The following is a 16,545-nucleotide window of genomic DNA, read 5'->3' as shown; positions in this document are numbered from 1 at the left end:
GCGAAGCGCGCCGTACGAGTTTCCGGAGGACAGCCCCATCGAACAGCTGGAAGAGCGACGGCACCGCCTGGAGAGGCAAATCAGCCAGGACATTAAGTGAGGAAACGCAAACACACCGCACACACAACCGCAGTTAAATAAACCCTGAAGATAATCTCTGACAGACAGAGCTCTCCCACACCCCCGCACATTTTACACACAGTCTTTCCTTTTCACCCGCGCACACATGCTTATCAGCTTCCAACATGCCAGGTTTGCGTGCGAACTAACCTCAGCAATCAGATAACGGGGCGCAAGCCAGCGCATTGCACCTGTTCTGGTCTTCAATCTTCTTCTATGCAAAGCTTTTATGAGGAGGTGGGGTTCTGTCCCGGTTTGCCCGGGATTGAAGCTATCCGCACCAATAAGCCGATGGGTCTTGGTGGTTCTCTGACAGGACGTCCTGCAAGCCCCTGTTCACCAATCGGGGTGCACAACTACTAACTTATGATATGTTTCTTGTTGGTGCCAATTTCCTTGATCACTTAATACCTTATGCTTTGTATGTATATGTATATATGTAAATTGCATATGTGTGTGTGTGAGAGAGTGCTTGTTTGAGTGTGTGTGTGTGTGTGTGTGTGTGTGTTTGTGTGTGTGTGCATATATCTGGTCTCTCTGCCTTTTTTGTGTGCTTCATTTCTTCTCACTACCTCTGATGCCAATCTGCCCCTGCCTTGCCCACGCTACCCTGCGCCGCTGCATATCACCCCAAGGCTTGAGCCAGAGATTTTGCTCCGTGCCAAACAGGACTTCATGAAAATCGACAGTGCTGCAGACCTAGAGTGAGTGAGATCTGCTTCAGTATGTATGAGTCGTGAGGTGATTTTTGTCTTTTGGTTGTTTATTTTTTCAATTCATCTCTTTTTTTTGGCTTGCCTGAATTTTTGTATTATTCATAATCACTGTAAACTTATCGCTGTCTAGTCTAAAAGTATTTAGGAATTGTTGGTTGACAGTACTTTCCTCCAGAACCACTGACAGATTATCAGCATATTGGGATGGATCACATCTTCCCCCTGCTGGTGACTAGATGTACGAGTCTGTACCTTGTTCTCTAGTCTATACTCTGTGTGTGCGTTTTCTATTGATCTTGATTTGACTGAGAAATCTTACAGTTCGGCCACTTTGCAGCTCTGCGGGTTAATTATTATTTCAAAATAAACTGCGCTAATGCTGCCATTATGAATTCATACATTCTATAACATCTGGATTATCTTCTCCATCATTTGCTTTTCTGCTGCTGCTCGTATCCACATATTCTCCATCTCTACATCTGGTCTGCTTTTGCCTACCTTTCTCTTCTTACTGTCCGTATCTTTTGCAGGTTATTGAACGAGACCAGTTTGGACACTGTTGACGATGGCTTTAGGGAACGGGCATTGCCGCTGGAGAGAGAATACCAGCGGGTGTCAATATCTGGAGAGGAAAAGTGTGGGGTGAGGGAGCTTTTTTTCCAGTGATTTTTATGTGTTTTTAATCAGCAATTAAACTTAAACTCTTCTAAGGTAACCCCATTTTTTCATTGCTGTGAATTGATATCTTCCCAGGTGCCATTCACTGACCTGGTAGATGCTGCAAAGTGTGTGGTGAAGGCATTATTCATCCGGGAGAAGTACATAAAGCGATCCATGCAATCCTTTTGTAAGACCACAGCTCATGCCCTGCAGGACCTCGGGATGAAGCCTCTGGATCTGACCGACTATGACGACATAGCAGAGACCCCTGTAGATGCTGGTACCTCGTGCACAACGCCAAGCATATTCTGTTACAGTTAGAAATATCCCACGTTTTGTCTAAAGAGGTTTTCCAGGACCAAACCTAGTGGGCGTGTCCAAGCTTGAAAAAGCTTGACGGTCTTTAGGATGAGGCGGGCAACTCGTAGCTGTGTATATACTGTATTATGTATATTGATATTGTGACGGCTAGGAAATGCCAGAAAGAAAGTGAAGAACTTGCTGAGACGGTCTCCCCCTTAACACCCTGAAACAATTAAGAAACGAGACACACTCCCTCAACGGCTGTTTTTAAATTTGCCAAATTCTAATTTAGTTGTGATTCTTGAATGAACCCACAGTAGTCGCTCAGGACCACCATGTAACACAAACTCCCACACTGTGTCTCATTCATCTGAGCAGTTTTAGCATTTTTGTAGCATGGATACGTAACATAATGAATATAAATGTCCTGTTTTTCCCCAGATGCCCCCGTTCACCCACCTGTCTCAAAGACACACCCCTATGACATGGACCCCAAGAACATGCCGGCAGACACAGGATACGGCTGCAAGATGGTGGGTGGAGTCGTCCACGTCTACAACAAGAAAACCAACATAGACAAGTATGTTGTTTTTGTCCCTGACAACAAGTTAATTAGAAGAAAGAAAGGTTGTCTGTTTGTACTACTTTTATACTGTTCTCCTGTTCAGAAGCACAGAACTGGACCTGCCCTATCCTGACCTGACGGAGTATATCGAAGACATGAATGTTATGATGGCCCTCATCATCAACGGCCCAGTGTGAGTGTTTTCTTTGATACAATCGTTCTATTTAAAATGTGTTTATTTTAAATTGAATATCTCTGTGTTTCCTCTGCATGGTGTGAACAGGAAGTCCTTCTGCTACCGCCGCCTGCAGTACCTGAGCTCTAAATTCCAGATGCACATCCTGCTGAACGAGATGAAGGAGCTGGCAGCTCAGAAGAAAGTTCCACATAGAGACTTCTACAACATACGAAAGGCAAGAGCCGACCAAAGTCGATCTGTCGCTGCTGCTTTGATATCATCCGGTGACCGTCGTTGGTTGACGACATTCTCAAACTGAACCTAAGGCTAAGGTCAAAGGTCATATTCTGCCGTCTGCCCTCACTGCAGGTGGACACACACATCCATGCGTCCTCCTGCATGAATCAGAAGCACCTGCTGCGATTCATCAAGAGAACCATGAAGATCAACCCGGAGGAGATCGTTCACATTGAGCGTGGCCGTGGCCAGACCCTCAAGCAGGTGTTTGAGAGCATGAACTTGACGGCCTTTGACCTGAGCGTGGACACCCTCGACATGCACGCGGTGAGACACTATTGTTCACATATGTTCTGCTTGTGCTCCATACCGTGTGATCATGGTAGTGGGAGCAGCTACAGGAATACTGTGTAATACATTCGATATGGGTAAAAAAAAAAGAAGAGGTTTGACAGGTTGTGGTTCACTTATCAGGATCGTAACACGTTCCATCGGTTTGACAAGTTCAACGCCAAATACAACCCCATTGGAGAATCCATCCTGAGGGAGATCTTCATCAAGACCGACAACTGCATTGAAGGAAAATACTTTGCACACATAGTCAAGGTGTGAAGTAATTCATCATGTAAAGTATTTAACGTACTCTAATCCAAACATTTTCACCGATGCATTGCCACTATTTGTCCAGGAGGTGATGTTTGACCTGGAGGAGAGCAAGTACCAGAACTCTGAGCTGCGCCTGTCCATCTACGGTCGCTCCAGGGACGAATGGGAGAAGCTGGCTCAGTGGGCCCTCAAACATCGCGTGTACTCTGACAATGTGCGCTGGCTTATCCAGGTGCCCCGTCTTTTGTAAGTACCCCGTCCTCTTGAAGCTGTGCTGTTGTCAGGGGTGGTCAAACATATGGTTGTAATGACAGCACGAATCAAACTGGTCTAATTTCTGAGGTTATGTCCCTGTATGCGAGATGCTCCTCAACTAGTGTAGACGTGGGTCATCTCCTCTGGCCTCTACAATTAAAACCTATATTTGAAATGCATGTAAAACAAGAATCATCTCTATGATGCCACTGTTTGATCGCTACCTCTCCAGTGACGTTTACCGAACAAAGAAGCAGCTGGCAAACTTCCAGGAGATGTTGGAGAATATCTTCATGCCTCTGTTCGAAGCCACGATCAACCCGCGCAGTCATCCCGAGCTGCATCTCTTCCTGGAGCATGTGAGCATCACCGTTCGTGAAATCCAAAAGCCGCCCTGAGCATTCTGCCGCTTTTGTTTCTACCCTGTTTGCTGCATGCGTGTGTCCACAGGTGGTGGGCTTTGACAGCGTGGACGATGAGTCGAAACCCGAGCAGCACATCTTCAATCTTGACAGTCCGCTGCCGGAAAACTGGACAGAAGAAGACAACCCACCTTACTCCTACTACCTCTACTACACCTATGCCAACATGACTGTGCTCAACCACCTGCGAAGGTGTGGCCCAGCTGGACTCATTTATAGACACGCAAGAATCAAGAATTGAGTTCTAATGTTTGTTTTTTTGTATATATATATATATATATGTTTGACTGACGCAGGCAGAGAGGCTTTCGCATGTTCGTGCTGCGACCTCACTGTGGGGAGGCGGGGCCGATCCACCACCTGGTGTCAGGATTCATGTTGTCGGAGAACATCTCCCACGGACTGCTGCTCAGAAAGGTCCTCCTGGATTGCTTCTCAAAGACTGCTATGGAAATGTTCACTTTGACCATATTGAAATAAGTGTTCGCTGTGTTCTAAACGTGTCTCTCTCTCTCGCGCTCTCTCTCTTTATTTGACATCCATCAGGCCCCGGTGCTGCAATATCTTTACTACCTGGCTCAAGTTGGCATTGCCATGTCCCCGCTGAGCAACAACAGCCTGTTTCTCAGTTACCATCGCAACCCGCTGCCAGAGTACCTGTCCAGAGGCCTCATGATCTCTCTGTCCACTGATGACCCTCTTCAGTTCCACTTCACCAAGGTCAGTGTGAGGGACGTTAGTCCGACTCTACACACGACCTACATTTAAAGGTAGTCGATGTAAAACGACGGCTCGGAAGTTGACGAGGCTCTGTGTGTGTTGTTCTGGACCCAGGAGCCTCTGATGGAGGAGTACAGCATCGCTACTCAGGTGTGGAAACTAAGCTCCTGTGACATGTGTGAGCTGGCAAGAAACAGTGTCCTAATGAGTGGCTTTTCACACAAGGTAAACTCGTTTGTTACTCTTCTCATTTTGTGTATTTAAACAGGTGGCCTACCCTCACTCTATTACAATCTCAATACAACATCTCTGCCATTAACTCACCCTGTTATGAAGTTTATAATGTTCAGATTTTGAGAAATGCATCAATTACATGTGTTGTTAAATGTGGTGTTCTACTGGACTACATTCTAATAAGAGATGTTTCTAATTGTCGGACCTCCCGACGGTGAAATGCCGCTAGCCCACACAAAGGGCAGATGAGGCGGTTTGCTCCGTAAAACTTAAAGAAGGAACGTCTTTCTGTGTTTTGCTAGCATCTGAGCCTCCGCCTCATGTAGCTTCTCTTAATTCCAGGCCAAAAGCTACTGGCTGGGCCCCAACTATTCTAAGGAGGGTCCTACGAGCAACGACATCCGTCGCACCAACGTCCCTGACATCCGCGTGGCGTACCGCAGCGAGACGCTCTCCGAGGAGCTTCAGCTCATCACTCAAGCCGTGCGCACTGAAGAGCTGGACACCATCAACGAGGAGGACTCCCTGTCCATGGGCCCTCTCCCGGGACAACGCTGAAGTCGCGGTGACCCGGGGACTCGTCCTGCGAAATCCTCAACCCTGTGGTCCACCCAGCATGACGCCGAAGAGACGTAGGCGTGAGAGTAATTCGCCACCAACCATCACTATAGAAGTACGCCGCACACACAGCTACACAGCTCCCCAACAAGCCAAGGATTCAGAGCATTTCCAGAGCACTTCAGCTTCTACATTTCTTTCTTTTCTTGTGGTTTGAGTCATTTTTAGGTTTCAGGAAAGGACTTTAACCCCATATGGTTAAAGTTCCAAATGCATAGTCAGTGTTTTTTTTTTTGTTTCTGCGGTTCTCTGCGGCATGTTCAGTCTCAGTCAGCGTAAGGACGGTTAGCAGAGAGACCACCACCAGTGATTCTTGTGAATAAAAAGCAGAGAAACTCTCCCCAGAGACGCTTTAGGGCAATGCTGTCTTTATTTCTTAGTCCATGACCGGCCTGTCCTTCCAAAATCCTATCAGATGATCCCCGTGAGCGACATGCTGTATTTCACCCGACACACTACACAGCATGTCGTATCTCTTCGGTATCTGTGTACTACAGAAACACCGACAACCGGCACATTTGAACTCTCTTCGCTGCAAACCTGCTCTGAACGTTTCTTATCTTCCACTATACAGTCACGCTGCTTAACCGAACCTCGTCTTCATTACACAAACCTGTGTAATGAAGCGTTACGGATGTAGTTTCATTGAAATGATGCAGGTGAAGGTTTGGACGCACAAAACAAAAACATTGACAGGTTTCATGTTTTAAGCTACTTCAAGATGTACAGTAAGTGAGTCAGAGGAAGGGGAATGTAGCTTCTGTCTGAATGCTGCGGCTCTAGATATCAGCCACGCATTGTGCTTCGTGTGCTTTCGGATCATTTATTTGCCAAATGCACGCAACAAAGAATCGCTCTTTCGTGATTTCGACGAGCTCAGAAAGTGACATCTAAGGGAGGAGCTCCTCGCAGACTTCCTGGTGGTCGACTGCGGACGTTCCACGAAGCGAACGGTCGTCTTTAGCTACAAAATGAATCCAGTGAATGTTGAAAATCGTCTTTTTGTTTCATGGCGGATTTCTGCCAACTTCCGTCGTAGAAGATGTGAAAGGTAAAAAGGGGGACTGGGCGCAGCAGATCGGAACCACAGCACAGATACGTTTGATGGATTCAGCATTGTCTAAGAGTTACTCTTCAAGTTACCTCATATGGACCCTAACTTTCCTCCTTTTGTCCCTGATTTCATTCATTCCTTATGGACAAACTAGAAAGTCATGGATTTGTCCCCCCCCTCCCCCCTTTTGCATGCAGTGCACTGTACATATGCACTAAGCCAAAACTTCACAGTGCCTTTTCATTTGTAGCTTTGCCCAGTTTTGGTCTCTATCACCTGGATTGCATATGTTTTCCTCAGTCATGTACAGTAGGCCTCTATGCTGTTGTGATATCCGCACCGATGGAACTGAAACCACCTCGCTGCATGCTCGGTGTAGCTTCTGACCTTGGCCTTCGTTTGACATGGAAAATTGGCTTGTTTGTAGTACTCTGCTAGTGTGGTTTTTTTTTTGTGTGTGTGTGTGTGTGTGTGTGTGTGTGTGTGCATGCCTGCATGAGTAGTGGATGGCAGGAGAGAACGAGTCGTTCTGTAATGTAAAGCATCTTAACTAATTCAGGGCTTGCCGACCAGCTTTTTCCGAGTCAAACGTGTGTTTTGCAGTAAACCCGATTTTAAATTCAGCGTTGTTCACCAAGTGGAAAAGGGAGCAAACCATGCTGGGACATGGTTGAGAATGTTGCATGGTTCTTGTAGCACTTTGCCGTTTTTTAAAACCCCGCCCCAAACGTGATCAAAGCCGGGGATCACATGTCGCATTGAACACCATCACACCGCTCTACCTGCCGCTGGACGCGCTCCAACGTCCCGTCACACTGTCAGCGTTCTCCTCTCCAACCTAGATGCTGCTGTTGAGTAACATTTGAATCGGAAAACGTCCGCCTTGTTGTTTGAATAACCGGCATCGGTATCTATACATGTTTTGCTTCATAGAGGATGAGGGTGAAAGATGAGCACCAGCATTTGTCCAGCAGCAGCGGTGCGTTCAGGGGACGATCCGAGTTGTGCGCTGAACACGGTGAGACGTGGGCGTTTGTTGGATTTCATGTATAAAATGTATTTTTTTAAAGGGGGATATAGAGATTTTATATTCACACTATATTGATGTCAAGGTTTAACACTTAGTTTTGCTGCCGTTGATCATTGTGAATTAGCATTATGTCATGGAAATAGTTTTTTAAATACGGCTCTATTGTTGTTTGAATGTCTGTCCCGTCTCTTATTATTTTACAGTCGCTTCTTCACACTTTGTTTTTTTTACTCCTGATCATTACTCGTTATTGTTCAGTAGGTACATGACAGATACCTATAGATAGCCATACCAACACACACACACACACACACACACACACACACACACACACACACACACACACACACACACACACACACACACACACACACACACACACACACACACACACATTAAAAACTACCCCTCAGTTTGATGTCCCTTCAATAGAGTTCTTTTTTTTTTCTGATTGGGGGATTTTTGGTTGCAAAGACTCATTGCAACCATTGATCTACACTGACTTTGTCCAATAGCTTAGCTGTAGCAATAGCTTCGTTCTGTTAGCGGCCTTCCTTTAGTTTGAATGTTTAGCAGCCATATTTTTGGACGACTCTTCAACATCTTGTGAGGTAATTATGGGAATAAGTGGTTTGATCACTGAGAGACAATTACAATCTGACCATTCATGTTTATGCTGTGTTTATGTCCCCTCCATGGTTTCATATTTTACTTTCACCACAGAGCCACTTGTCTGCACTCACAGCGTGGTGCAGTCTACCTCACAGATATGAATCTCTGATAGTTGTCATGGTGGCGCTCTGCGTTGTCCTTAGCAACAGCACACCACAACTAATGGTTATTTTCTAGGGCCGTCCTCGACCAAAGACAGTTTTTAGTAGACTAACAGTCATACGATTCTATCAACTAATTGATTAGTTGATTTAATTTAAATCGACAGATCTGAAAAAACTGAGTTTCTCCACAAAGGTTTAGAGAAAAGCACCACTTTGAATCTTATGTTTACCAGAGGATGTGCTCATAAGTATCTTGGAATTAATTTATTGATCATAAAAAGGCATAGAAGAATGTCTAATCGACTCAAGAAGTGTTAGTCGACTAGACCAAAATGACCGAGTAGTCGACTAATCAACTAAGAGGGGGCAGCCCTATTTGTTTTTTTCATTCATTCATTATTTTTATTGTTTTGTCTGTAAAATATGATAAATGGTAATCATAATTCTGCGTAATGATGTATTTAGATTGTTTATTTCAGTTCAACTGTCCACGACTATCATAGACAACTAAGAGGAAGCAACACATGAGAAGCTTGAACCAGTACCAGTATTGATCATTTTTACTCATTTGATCGTCACAATTGTTGCTTATTATTTTGGATGTCACACAAAAACTAACCAGTTATTCAAATAGGACAGATTTATAGTTCACATTGATTTATTTCTATTTGCGCATTAATTATCAAATAGGAAGTATTCTGACGCTCACGCTCGAGATGTTTCTCTTTGTTCAGCTGATATTTTTCTCATAAAGTATCTTTTGTTTTTACATAATCTCTGGATTTTTTTTTTTTACTTTTTCCTCATTTTATGTCCATTGACCTGTAGCCATGTTATTGCCTGAAATGGATTGCCAGTGTTTAGCAGATGCTTCTGATAAGGTTCATGTGTAATGTCTGAACAATGAAATAAAGCATGTTTATTCACTAAAACGATGTGTCCGATAACTTTTATTTACAGGTTCAATTACGACACACAGATTAGGCTTTTTGCTAAATGTCTTACTATACACTGTTGTCATAGTACTGCTGGATACGTTCTCTAAATGCACTTTATCTTCATCTAATAACTTGTCAACTGATTTTAGGACATTTTTAAACGACAACTTGACTAATATACATTTCAAAATGACATTTATATAATTTGATGCAAGGTTTCGGAGCATAGTATATTGCGTCAACTTTGAATTGCTTAATATTATCTGAAAGCTCACAGTATTTGGTGACATTGGTGACTCGTTTCGGACCGTGATGATTTCCTATTCTCCTCTGATGTTCTCTCGTCGGTCTCTTCTTAAATGGCAACCTACAGTGTCGAAACACAAAAGAGTCAGACGGGTCTGTTTTACAGCGCAGTGGAGACAGATGAGGCTGCACTGCTGAGTCACTTACAGCCATGGCAGACTTGACCGCTTGTAACTGGAAGAAGACTCGCCCCCCTTCCTCTTGACACACGGTCTTCAGCTCCTCTCTGGTCATCCCCAGCAGCATAGAGCCGCTCAGCCCGCCCAGACAGCGAACAGTGCTGCAAGAGATGAGCAGCATCGATCTGGTGTTATTCAGTTCTGGGGTTGAGGTGCTGCACTGCTCCACACAAATGGAATGTGCGTTGGTTAAGTGCAGCTGTTTTAAGTTGCCACTGAAGTTAATTTGCACCACAAAACTGTATTATCAACTGTCAAACTCAAAGCAGAAGAGGTCAACGTGTCTTTTTGTCCCCAATAAGGCTCCCAAAAACACTGGATCCTACATTTCCCACAATGCAACTCAATAGTGTCTTTCACCAAACCCAGCTGCATCATACATGCCGACTTATTTCTACTCACAAACCTCGAGTTTGCAATATAGGCTTTCTGTTCAAGTCCATCAGTAAAGTCAGTGATGGACTCGACCTCCAATGATGCATTGACAGACAGCTATATACATATTTACAGTCGTTTACGTTTAGTATATTCAGCATACTTCTGTGAGAGACAGCGCCTCATAGATTTGAGTAGGTTTTATCTGTCAAACTAAATGAATCAGTCAAATACAGCTTCATTGTAAATGTTCATTTAATGCTAGATTGAATGACTGTATGTACTTACATCTTACTAAAGCCCTTGTCTTCCAGCCAGGCTTTCACTTCTGCAGGCTTGGACTTCTTTGTGAGGACAGGAGAACCTCCAGTGTGCTGAGAAAATGTAATGATAATGCAATTTGATTTTACTGTTTGAGACGCAGTGTGACCTGAGACCTGCTTTCCTTCGCTGTCATTCCCAGGATCCCCCCCCCCCAGTGACTTTGGCTTCCTTTAATATGGAGTTTAAAGCTACCTGTGGTGCGTTCGCCTCGACGGGTCGCTCATCGTCAGCCTCCAGGACGTTGTTGGGGACAAAGCCCTCCTCCCCTCTGCTGCTCCTCACTTTCCACCACTGCTTCGACATGTCCAGCAGCTGGGAACGGACAAAGACAAGACTAGCTGCAGTTTTTGAAGAAACACGCGCGTGTTTTGTTTTCCCTTTTGCAACCAACGCCAACGGAAAGAGCAGTCGCTTCACGTCACTAGCTCACCTCGACTATTTCTCCTTTTCTGACGGTGAGCTCTCTGTGGTTTCGTGAGGTGAAGTCATTCATAACGCGCATGCGACGCAGTTTTGACTCACCTGAGCTGAAAAACAACAACGGGCATCAAATATATGTAAAACATTCACACGATATTGAGTTATGCTAAATGTGCTTGTGCGTACCGTGTCTTTTGTGAGGGGACAGGTGGTGGTGGTGTCCACTTGGTGGAAGTCTGCACAGAAAGAGGACATGGTCTTGTTATGTTTTTCCATCTTTCTGCCTCTTTCGCTCCATGTGCTGAATGTTCGACGTGAAGGTTTACCTGGCTGGGCGCAGGTTCTTGATGCTCCTGCCGTCTCATTGGTCCACTGGGTTCAGGCGCTGCAGTCACCTCGGAAGGCTGCCAGCCGTCAGAGAACTCCAGAGTGTATGTTGGGATGTCCTCGTCGTCTTCTGGCCACTTGGTGCTGGTGATATTGTCAAAATCAAAAACTGATTATCATCTTTCCACACAGCAGTCTGATATATTTGACTAAACTCCTAAATGTATAAGCAGTAGTCCATTGGTATGTATGTAAAAGTACCAATGCAACAACGTCAAGTCTGGCATTCAAAATCCTAGTTCAGTAAACTAATAGTATTTAAAGTAAAAGTACTAATTCTACAGAAGAGTAGCCCAAGCAGAGCTGCAGTGTGGTAGCCATGTTTAACTTCTTTATGTCCAGTTAGTTTAGTCCAGTGTTTGCTCTCCAAAGAGTCACAAGTTCTGCTGCACAAATTAATATGCATTTTATGGATTTTTCTAAAATCTTTACTCTTTGAAATGGGCCTTGCACAGTTGATTTAAAGGAGAAGTTTAAAGGGGAAATGTCTCTTCAGTGGGTATGCTAACAACTCATAGACATCTGAAATGTCAATTACACAAAAGAATAGGAACCACTGGTTTAGTATCTAACAATAAGTAGTAAGTTATTCTCTTATTGTGAGTTATTATGTGTTTGATCTAAAATCTCCTTCTCTTTTACGGCAAAATGAATGTAATGAAAGTACATTTTCCTCAGAAATATAGTTGAAAAGAAATAAAAAAGTAGTATAAAATGGAAACACTAGAGTACAAATACTTCTAAACTGTCCTTAAGTACATTACTTGGACTAAGTGTCCCCCACTGCAGATGTGGAGTGAGGTGAAGCTGTCTCACCTGGGGATGTTCCAGGCGTCTCCTAGAGACTGCCACAGCTGGTCCTCCTCCGTGGAGGCTTCTTCACTCAGGAGACAGATGCACTGAGGCGTCAGCAGCGGCGCAACGATGGTCGGAGGCAGCTCCTCAGCGCAGTGAGACGCCACCTGGAGAGGGAAAGCAGAACTCACGCTAATCACACGTAACACAAAGACGAACACGTTCTGTCAAAGAAGAAGTCAAGAGAACAGGGTTTACAAATCCTAAAAATCATGCGTTATTATGTGTTCAAGTTCAATTTTAAGAGTCACTTACGAATGCTAATGCCGAGAATAAGGAGTGCACAAAGTCAGGAGCGCTGGGATTATTAATCATTCCATTGAGCTCCCCCTGTCAAAGGGAAGCATGTCACTGTTACATGTGCTGCACAGTCCAGAGTGAACAGGAACAACATTCACTGTGACGATAGTCTGCAAACTAAAAGGACACGTACCACAAGGTTGAAACCGCATTTGATCTTATGGAAACACGCGGCGAATTCTGCTTCAGGGGGCATGCCGTCCTTGGCTAAAGAACCAAAATAAATACATAATGAAGACTCATAACTGATTGATTTTTATAGAATTCACATTTTAAAACTGGCAAGCTATCTACTGTCATTTAGATACTGTATATATGTACATCTTCCTTCATTTTCTGCATTAAATTACCTTTTCCTTTTTTCTTTTTATTCTTTTTCTTTGAATTTTTTGCTACTATTGCAGCCACTTTTCCCATGAAGACTTCTATGTCACTTAAAATATGATTCAAGGTATCCTGTAAAGAAAGAAAGAAGACGATTGTTTACACATTCCTTTTCTTGTAAATGTCACTAAACATGTAAAAAAAAAAAAAAAGTGCTAATAACCAATTATGTCACAGGTTGTACACTCACTACATTCCTGTCCAGCTCTGTGTACGGGCGTGGGGTAGACAGAGGTTCTTCTTCGTTGGTTGAGTGCTGCGGTGATGGCACCTCCTCTCTGGGAGCAGGGGCCTCCTCCTCCTCCTGAGGTACAACCAGTTCAGGCTCAGGGGCGTCATCATCTCCTGTTTGGACAAAGGAGAAGGAAGGTATGTGTTTGATTTTGACGATATCATTAATAATCATATCAACGGTTATATATATATATATATATATATATATATATATATATATATATATCTATCTCTCCTGTCACTGACTCACCATAGTCAGGAGCCATCCATTGGGGCTCTGAGTCAACTTCAGGCTTCTGCTCTTCAGGTTCATCATACTTTGCAGCGTCAGGACGTCCTGCCAGTAGTCCCGCATTGCTGCTTCAAAAAGTGTGAGAGGCATCGTGAGGAGTGAAATGATAAGAATCAACTCTCAGGGATTTGTTCTCACTGACTTTAAGTTCTTACCCGATGCTTGAATCGTGTCTCCCGCGTGACAAAGCTCCTGAGAGATCCCTCTGAACATGGTCAGCCTGTGAACGACGACAACAAACATTAACTCATTTATTTCATTTTAACGGTCACAGTTAGACGGATTTCTGTGGGTTTGTCCTCACCCTGACTTCCTCACACTGAAACATGAAGACAGTGGTGGCGTGCTTTCCCCCGGGCTGGACCGACACCGTGAGCAGAGAGTTGAACACTCCGGCGTCAAGAACGGCCTGCAGCTCCAGGACGTCGCCGAAAGCCATGGACTCCAGCTCCTCCTGAGGTACAACAGAACACAGTGATGCACATAAAAGCATGTTGTAGACCTCTGCACATACATTTATACGATAGGAGAAACCAGCATGAAGTATCTTCAAGTTCAGGTTCATTATCCTCTGTATGGGAACCACTGTAATCTAAAAAAAAAACAGAATATTAGTACAACGTTCCGCCACCATGAAACTCGTCAATACTCCTAAAAGTATATAATTGAAAAGGATCAACACCATTCTACCAATAGATGTTTCTTCATTTGATCTAATTAATCATAATGAATCTTAGATAGAGTATTTTCAGTATGTGCTTCACAAAGAACGCAAATGAAATGAGTAAATGAATCACGGTTAAGTCCTACTGCGGGTATGATCTATGGCTAACGTTTTTAATTAAAAGCAAGTTTGAAAAGTAGAGCTTTACATTTTTTTCTAATATTTTCTAATATGTTTTTCGCAAATGTTCCGGAGCCTGCAGGCGAAATGTTTTAAGAACAAAACTACATTTTAGTTCTAACAGAAGAACATTTGAACCCCTTCTAATCATTCATTCTCTAAATGCAATTAACCTCAAATATAGAGTTGTGTTTTCTTTCTGCGTAGAAGTAGAAGCAGATGTTTTGTTTGAAGCTAATACAACCAAATGGCATCATGCACAGACACAAAGGACCGGGGTACACCATAAGTAGACAACCAAATAAGTCTTGACCCGTCAGGTGAGACCTAAACCAGACTAGAACGGTTTCGGAGAACTCGAATCCCATCGCATTTGAAATTTCAACCCGTCTCCCGTCTGTAGGCCTCGCGCGCTGCTTACCTTGGTTTCAATGTCCGTGAGCACCAGGTTGGCGCCTCGCACCTCCAGCTGCATGTTCTGACCCCACACGCGACCCATCCCGTCCAGCACCTTCAGCCGCTCCACACAGTCGTTCACGCTTCTCAACCCCTTCCCATCCAGGTCACAAGTGAACAAGTGCTGCAGCGGCAGAGAGGCGTTCAAACCACAGCGTTAAACGTTAAACACGGCAGCATTCAGAAAGCGCTTCAGATGTGTACGGACCACGTCGAACCTCCACTCTGTACTGAAATTTGTTCATCATCTTGTTTACTGATACCGCGTAGTCCCTCCTTTGCACTGTTAATCATAAACGGGAGCTCAGTGTTAGTCATGAAAATGAACAGAACATTCCGGTGTAACCGCTGAACATGTGGAGAACATGGGTGGGGCGGTAACTTACAGTAAATTGACTTTCCACTGGGCCTCGACACACTTGAGACCTGTGATGACGCCTCATCTGTAGAGAAACCGCTGTCGCAAAACAAACGCAAGCAAGTTACAACATTGATCGTGTGTCTAACGAATGAATCGATCGATCGATAGATCAACGGCATCAAACTGTGGAAGCCATACTTGGACAGGATCGATCCTGTGAAGCTGCTGGTGTCGTTGCCGAAGGGACTGTTGCTCCTGAACATGTTCAGCACCGACCACACCTGTCGTATCATACATGATATGAGTTATACACACCATAAATCGGTTATGTCAGTGGTATGAGCTGAGTCAGCCGCCCACATCTAAAATAAATCTATAAATAAATTCTTTAGGGAAGTTTTTTTTTTGGCCATCAGCGTTCATTCAAAGCTGACAGAAGCTTAAAAAAAACTCAAGTTTTGTTAAGTTTTAATTGAGAAAAAACACAACTTTTACTTGAATGTCAAAAGCAAAATGAGCCTTTTGCTCAAACAACGCCTCGATTATTAGCAATAAATCAAAATACACATCTTGATAGTCATCAACTAGTTGCAGTCACCTAGCAACACAGCTGCGCTCAACCTAACAATGACATCTTTATGGTGCTGTTGGCATATTTCAAGGGTTTGTATGTTTTAGAAACTGTCTGCGTTTAGCACAAGTGAAGATAGAAATAGTTAACAGTATATAAAAACAAAAAGGTAAAATATCTCTTTCAATACGAGAAAACAAACGTGTCAAACACAAAAAGCTGTATGAATGTTTAAGTTAATCTTACATTAAGTCAAGAAAGTACAAACAAATTGTTATAATTAAATCTGTTTTCAAAATCCTGTATAACAAAGGTCCTTTAGACCGAAAGCTAAAACAATAAAGTGTTCTCTTAATGATATCTATTCGACCAGTTTGAGCGTTTTTTTGATACTTCCAGCACCTTATTTATGATAAAGATATCCTGCGTTCACCATGAGGAACAAAAGGAAGACGACGGTGCCGTAGAGTTTGTTTGAACAGTGTTCGATTAAATGCGAACAGGCAGCAAGCATCAAGCACAGACCACATACACATGCAGCGTAACAAAGACATATCCAGCTCATGTTGACGTATGGTCAAAAGCTCTTACCTTTTGATCTCTGCTAGATGAATACCGTCGTATTATTGAGAAGAAACACAACTCATATTCTAACCCCGTACCTTAGTCAACGACGAGCAGCCAAGACTTCCTCATAAAGGAGAAGGACAAAGTCCGCTGCCAGTAGCAGAGCGACCTGTGGGATTCTGAGTCGACTCAGTTCAGGGCGTGAGACCTTTAAGTGTGGCATCCCTTCAGAGCAAAGGTTGACAGATATGGAGGAAA

General features: G+C 43.8%; 2 protein-coding genes across 9 annotated transcripts in view; one reads left to right on the top strand and one right to left on the bottom strand.

The window, feature by feature from the left end:
* Positions 1-8,099, top strand: part of LOC137873651 (AMP deaminase 2-like) — a 24,002-nt gene extending 15,903 nt beyond the window's left edge. For 4 of the 5 annotated variants that reach the window (XM_068711955.1, XM_068711953.1, XM_068711957.1 and 1 more), the window contains 16 exons: positions 1-96; positions 756-824; positions 1,367-1,478; positions 1,590-1,776; positions 2,241-2,379; positions 2,468-2,557; positions 2,648-2,777; positions 2,912-3,106; positions 3,254-3,385; positions 3,468-3,631; positions 3,873-3,999; positions 4,091-4,254; positions 4,359-4,479; positions 4,609-4,782; positions 4,897-5,007; positions 5,359-8,099. The exon at positions 1-96 is cut by the window's left edge and continues 35 nt beyond it. In XM_068711955.1, coding sequence (XP_068568056.1) covers positions 1-96; positions 756-824; positions 1,367-1,478; positions 1,590-1,776; positions 2,241-2,379; positions 2,468-2,557; positions 2,648-2,777; positions 2,912-3,106; positions 3,254-3,385; positions 3,468-3,631; positions 3,873-3,999; positions 4,091-4,254; positions 4,359-4,479; positions 4,609-4,782; positions 4,897-5,007; positions 5,359-5,574 — 2,227 coding nt within the window. In that variant the 3' untranslated portion in view covers positions 5,575-8,099. The remainder of the gene's footprint in view (positions 97-755; positions 825-1,366; positions 1,479-1,589; positions 1,777-2,240; positions 2,380-2,467; positions 2,558-2,647; positions 2,778-2,911; positions 3,107-3,253; positions 3,386-3,467; positions 3,632-3,872; positions 4,000-4,090; positions 4,255-4,358; positions 4,480-4,608; positions 4,783-4,896; positions 5,008-5,358) is intronic. The other variant, XM_068711954.1, reaches the window with a different exon arrangement.
* A 1,329-nt stretch (positions 8,100-9,428) lies between these two features.
* Positions 9,429-16,498, bottom strand: eps8l3a (EPS8 signaling adaptor L3a). 4 transcript variants are annotated; one of them, XM_068711958.1, is made up of 20 exons: positions 16,312-16,498; positions 15,348-15,430; positions 15,175-15,245; positions 15,007-15,071; positions 14,754-14,912; positions 13,793-13,942; positions 13,644-13,708; positions 13,447-13,556; positions 13,153-13,307; positions 12,929-13,034; positions 12,712-12,785; positions 12,534-12,608; positions 12,240-12,385; positions 11,363-11,507; positions 11,223-11,272; positions 11,047-11,143; positions 10,809-10,928; positions 10,581-10,666; positions 9,886-10,018; positions 9,429-9,799 (listed from the first exon to the last, which is right to left on the bottom strand). In XM_068711958.1, the coding sequence occupies exons 2-20, from the start codon at positions 15,410-15,412 to the stop codon at positions 9,788-9,790; spliced, it is 1,884 nt and encodes a 627-aa protein (XP_068568059.1). In that variant the 5' UTR covers positions 15,413-15,430; positions 16,312-16,498; the 3' UTR covers positions 9,429-9,787. The 4 variants fall into 4 exon arrangements, with proteins under 4 accessions (XP_068568059.1, XP_068568060.1, XP_068568061.1 ...); XM_068711959.1 differs by having other exon boundaries at positions 16,383-16,497; XM_068711960.1 differs by having other exon boundaries at positions 13,447-13,553; positions 16,312-16,496.
* Positions 16,499-16,545: the final 47 nt, after the last annotated feature.

Source organism: Cebidichthys violaceus, unplaced genomic scaffold (genome assembly GCF_023349555.1).
Source record: "Cebidichthys violaceus isolate CVI_PGR_0920_01 unplaced genomic scaffold, fCebVio1.0.p SCAF_17, whole genome shotgun sequence".
NCBI classification, from domain to species: Eukaryota; Metazoa; Chordata; class Actinopteri; order Perciformes; family Stichaeidae; genus Cebidichthys; species Cebidichthys violaceus.
The sequence above is the reverse complement of the archived record's forward strand: the minus strand, read 5'-3'. Positions and strand labels throughout refer to the sequence as shown.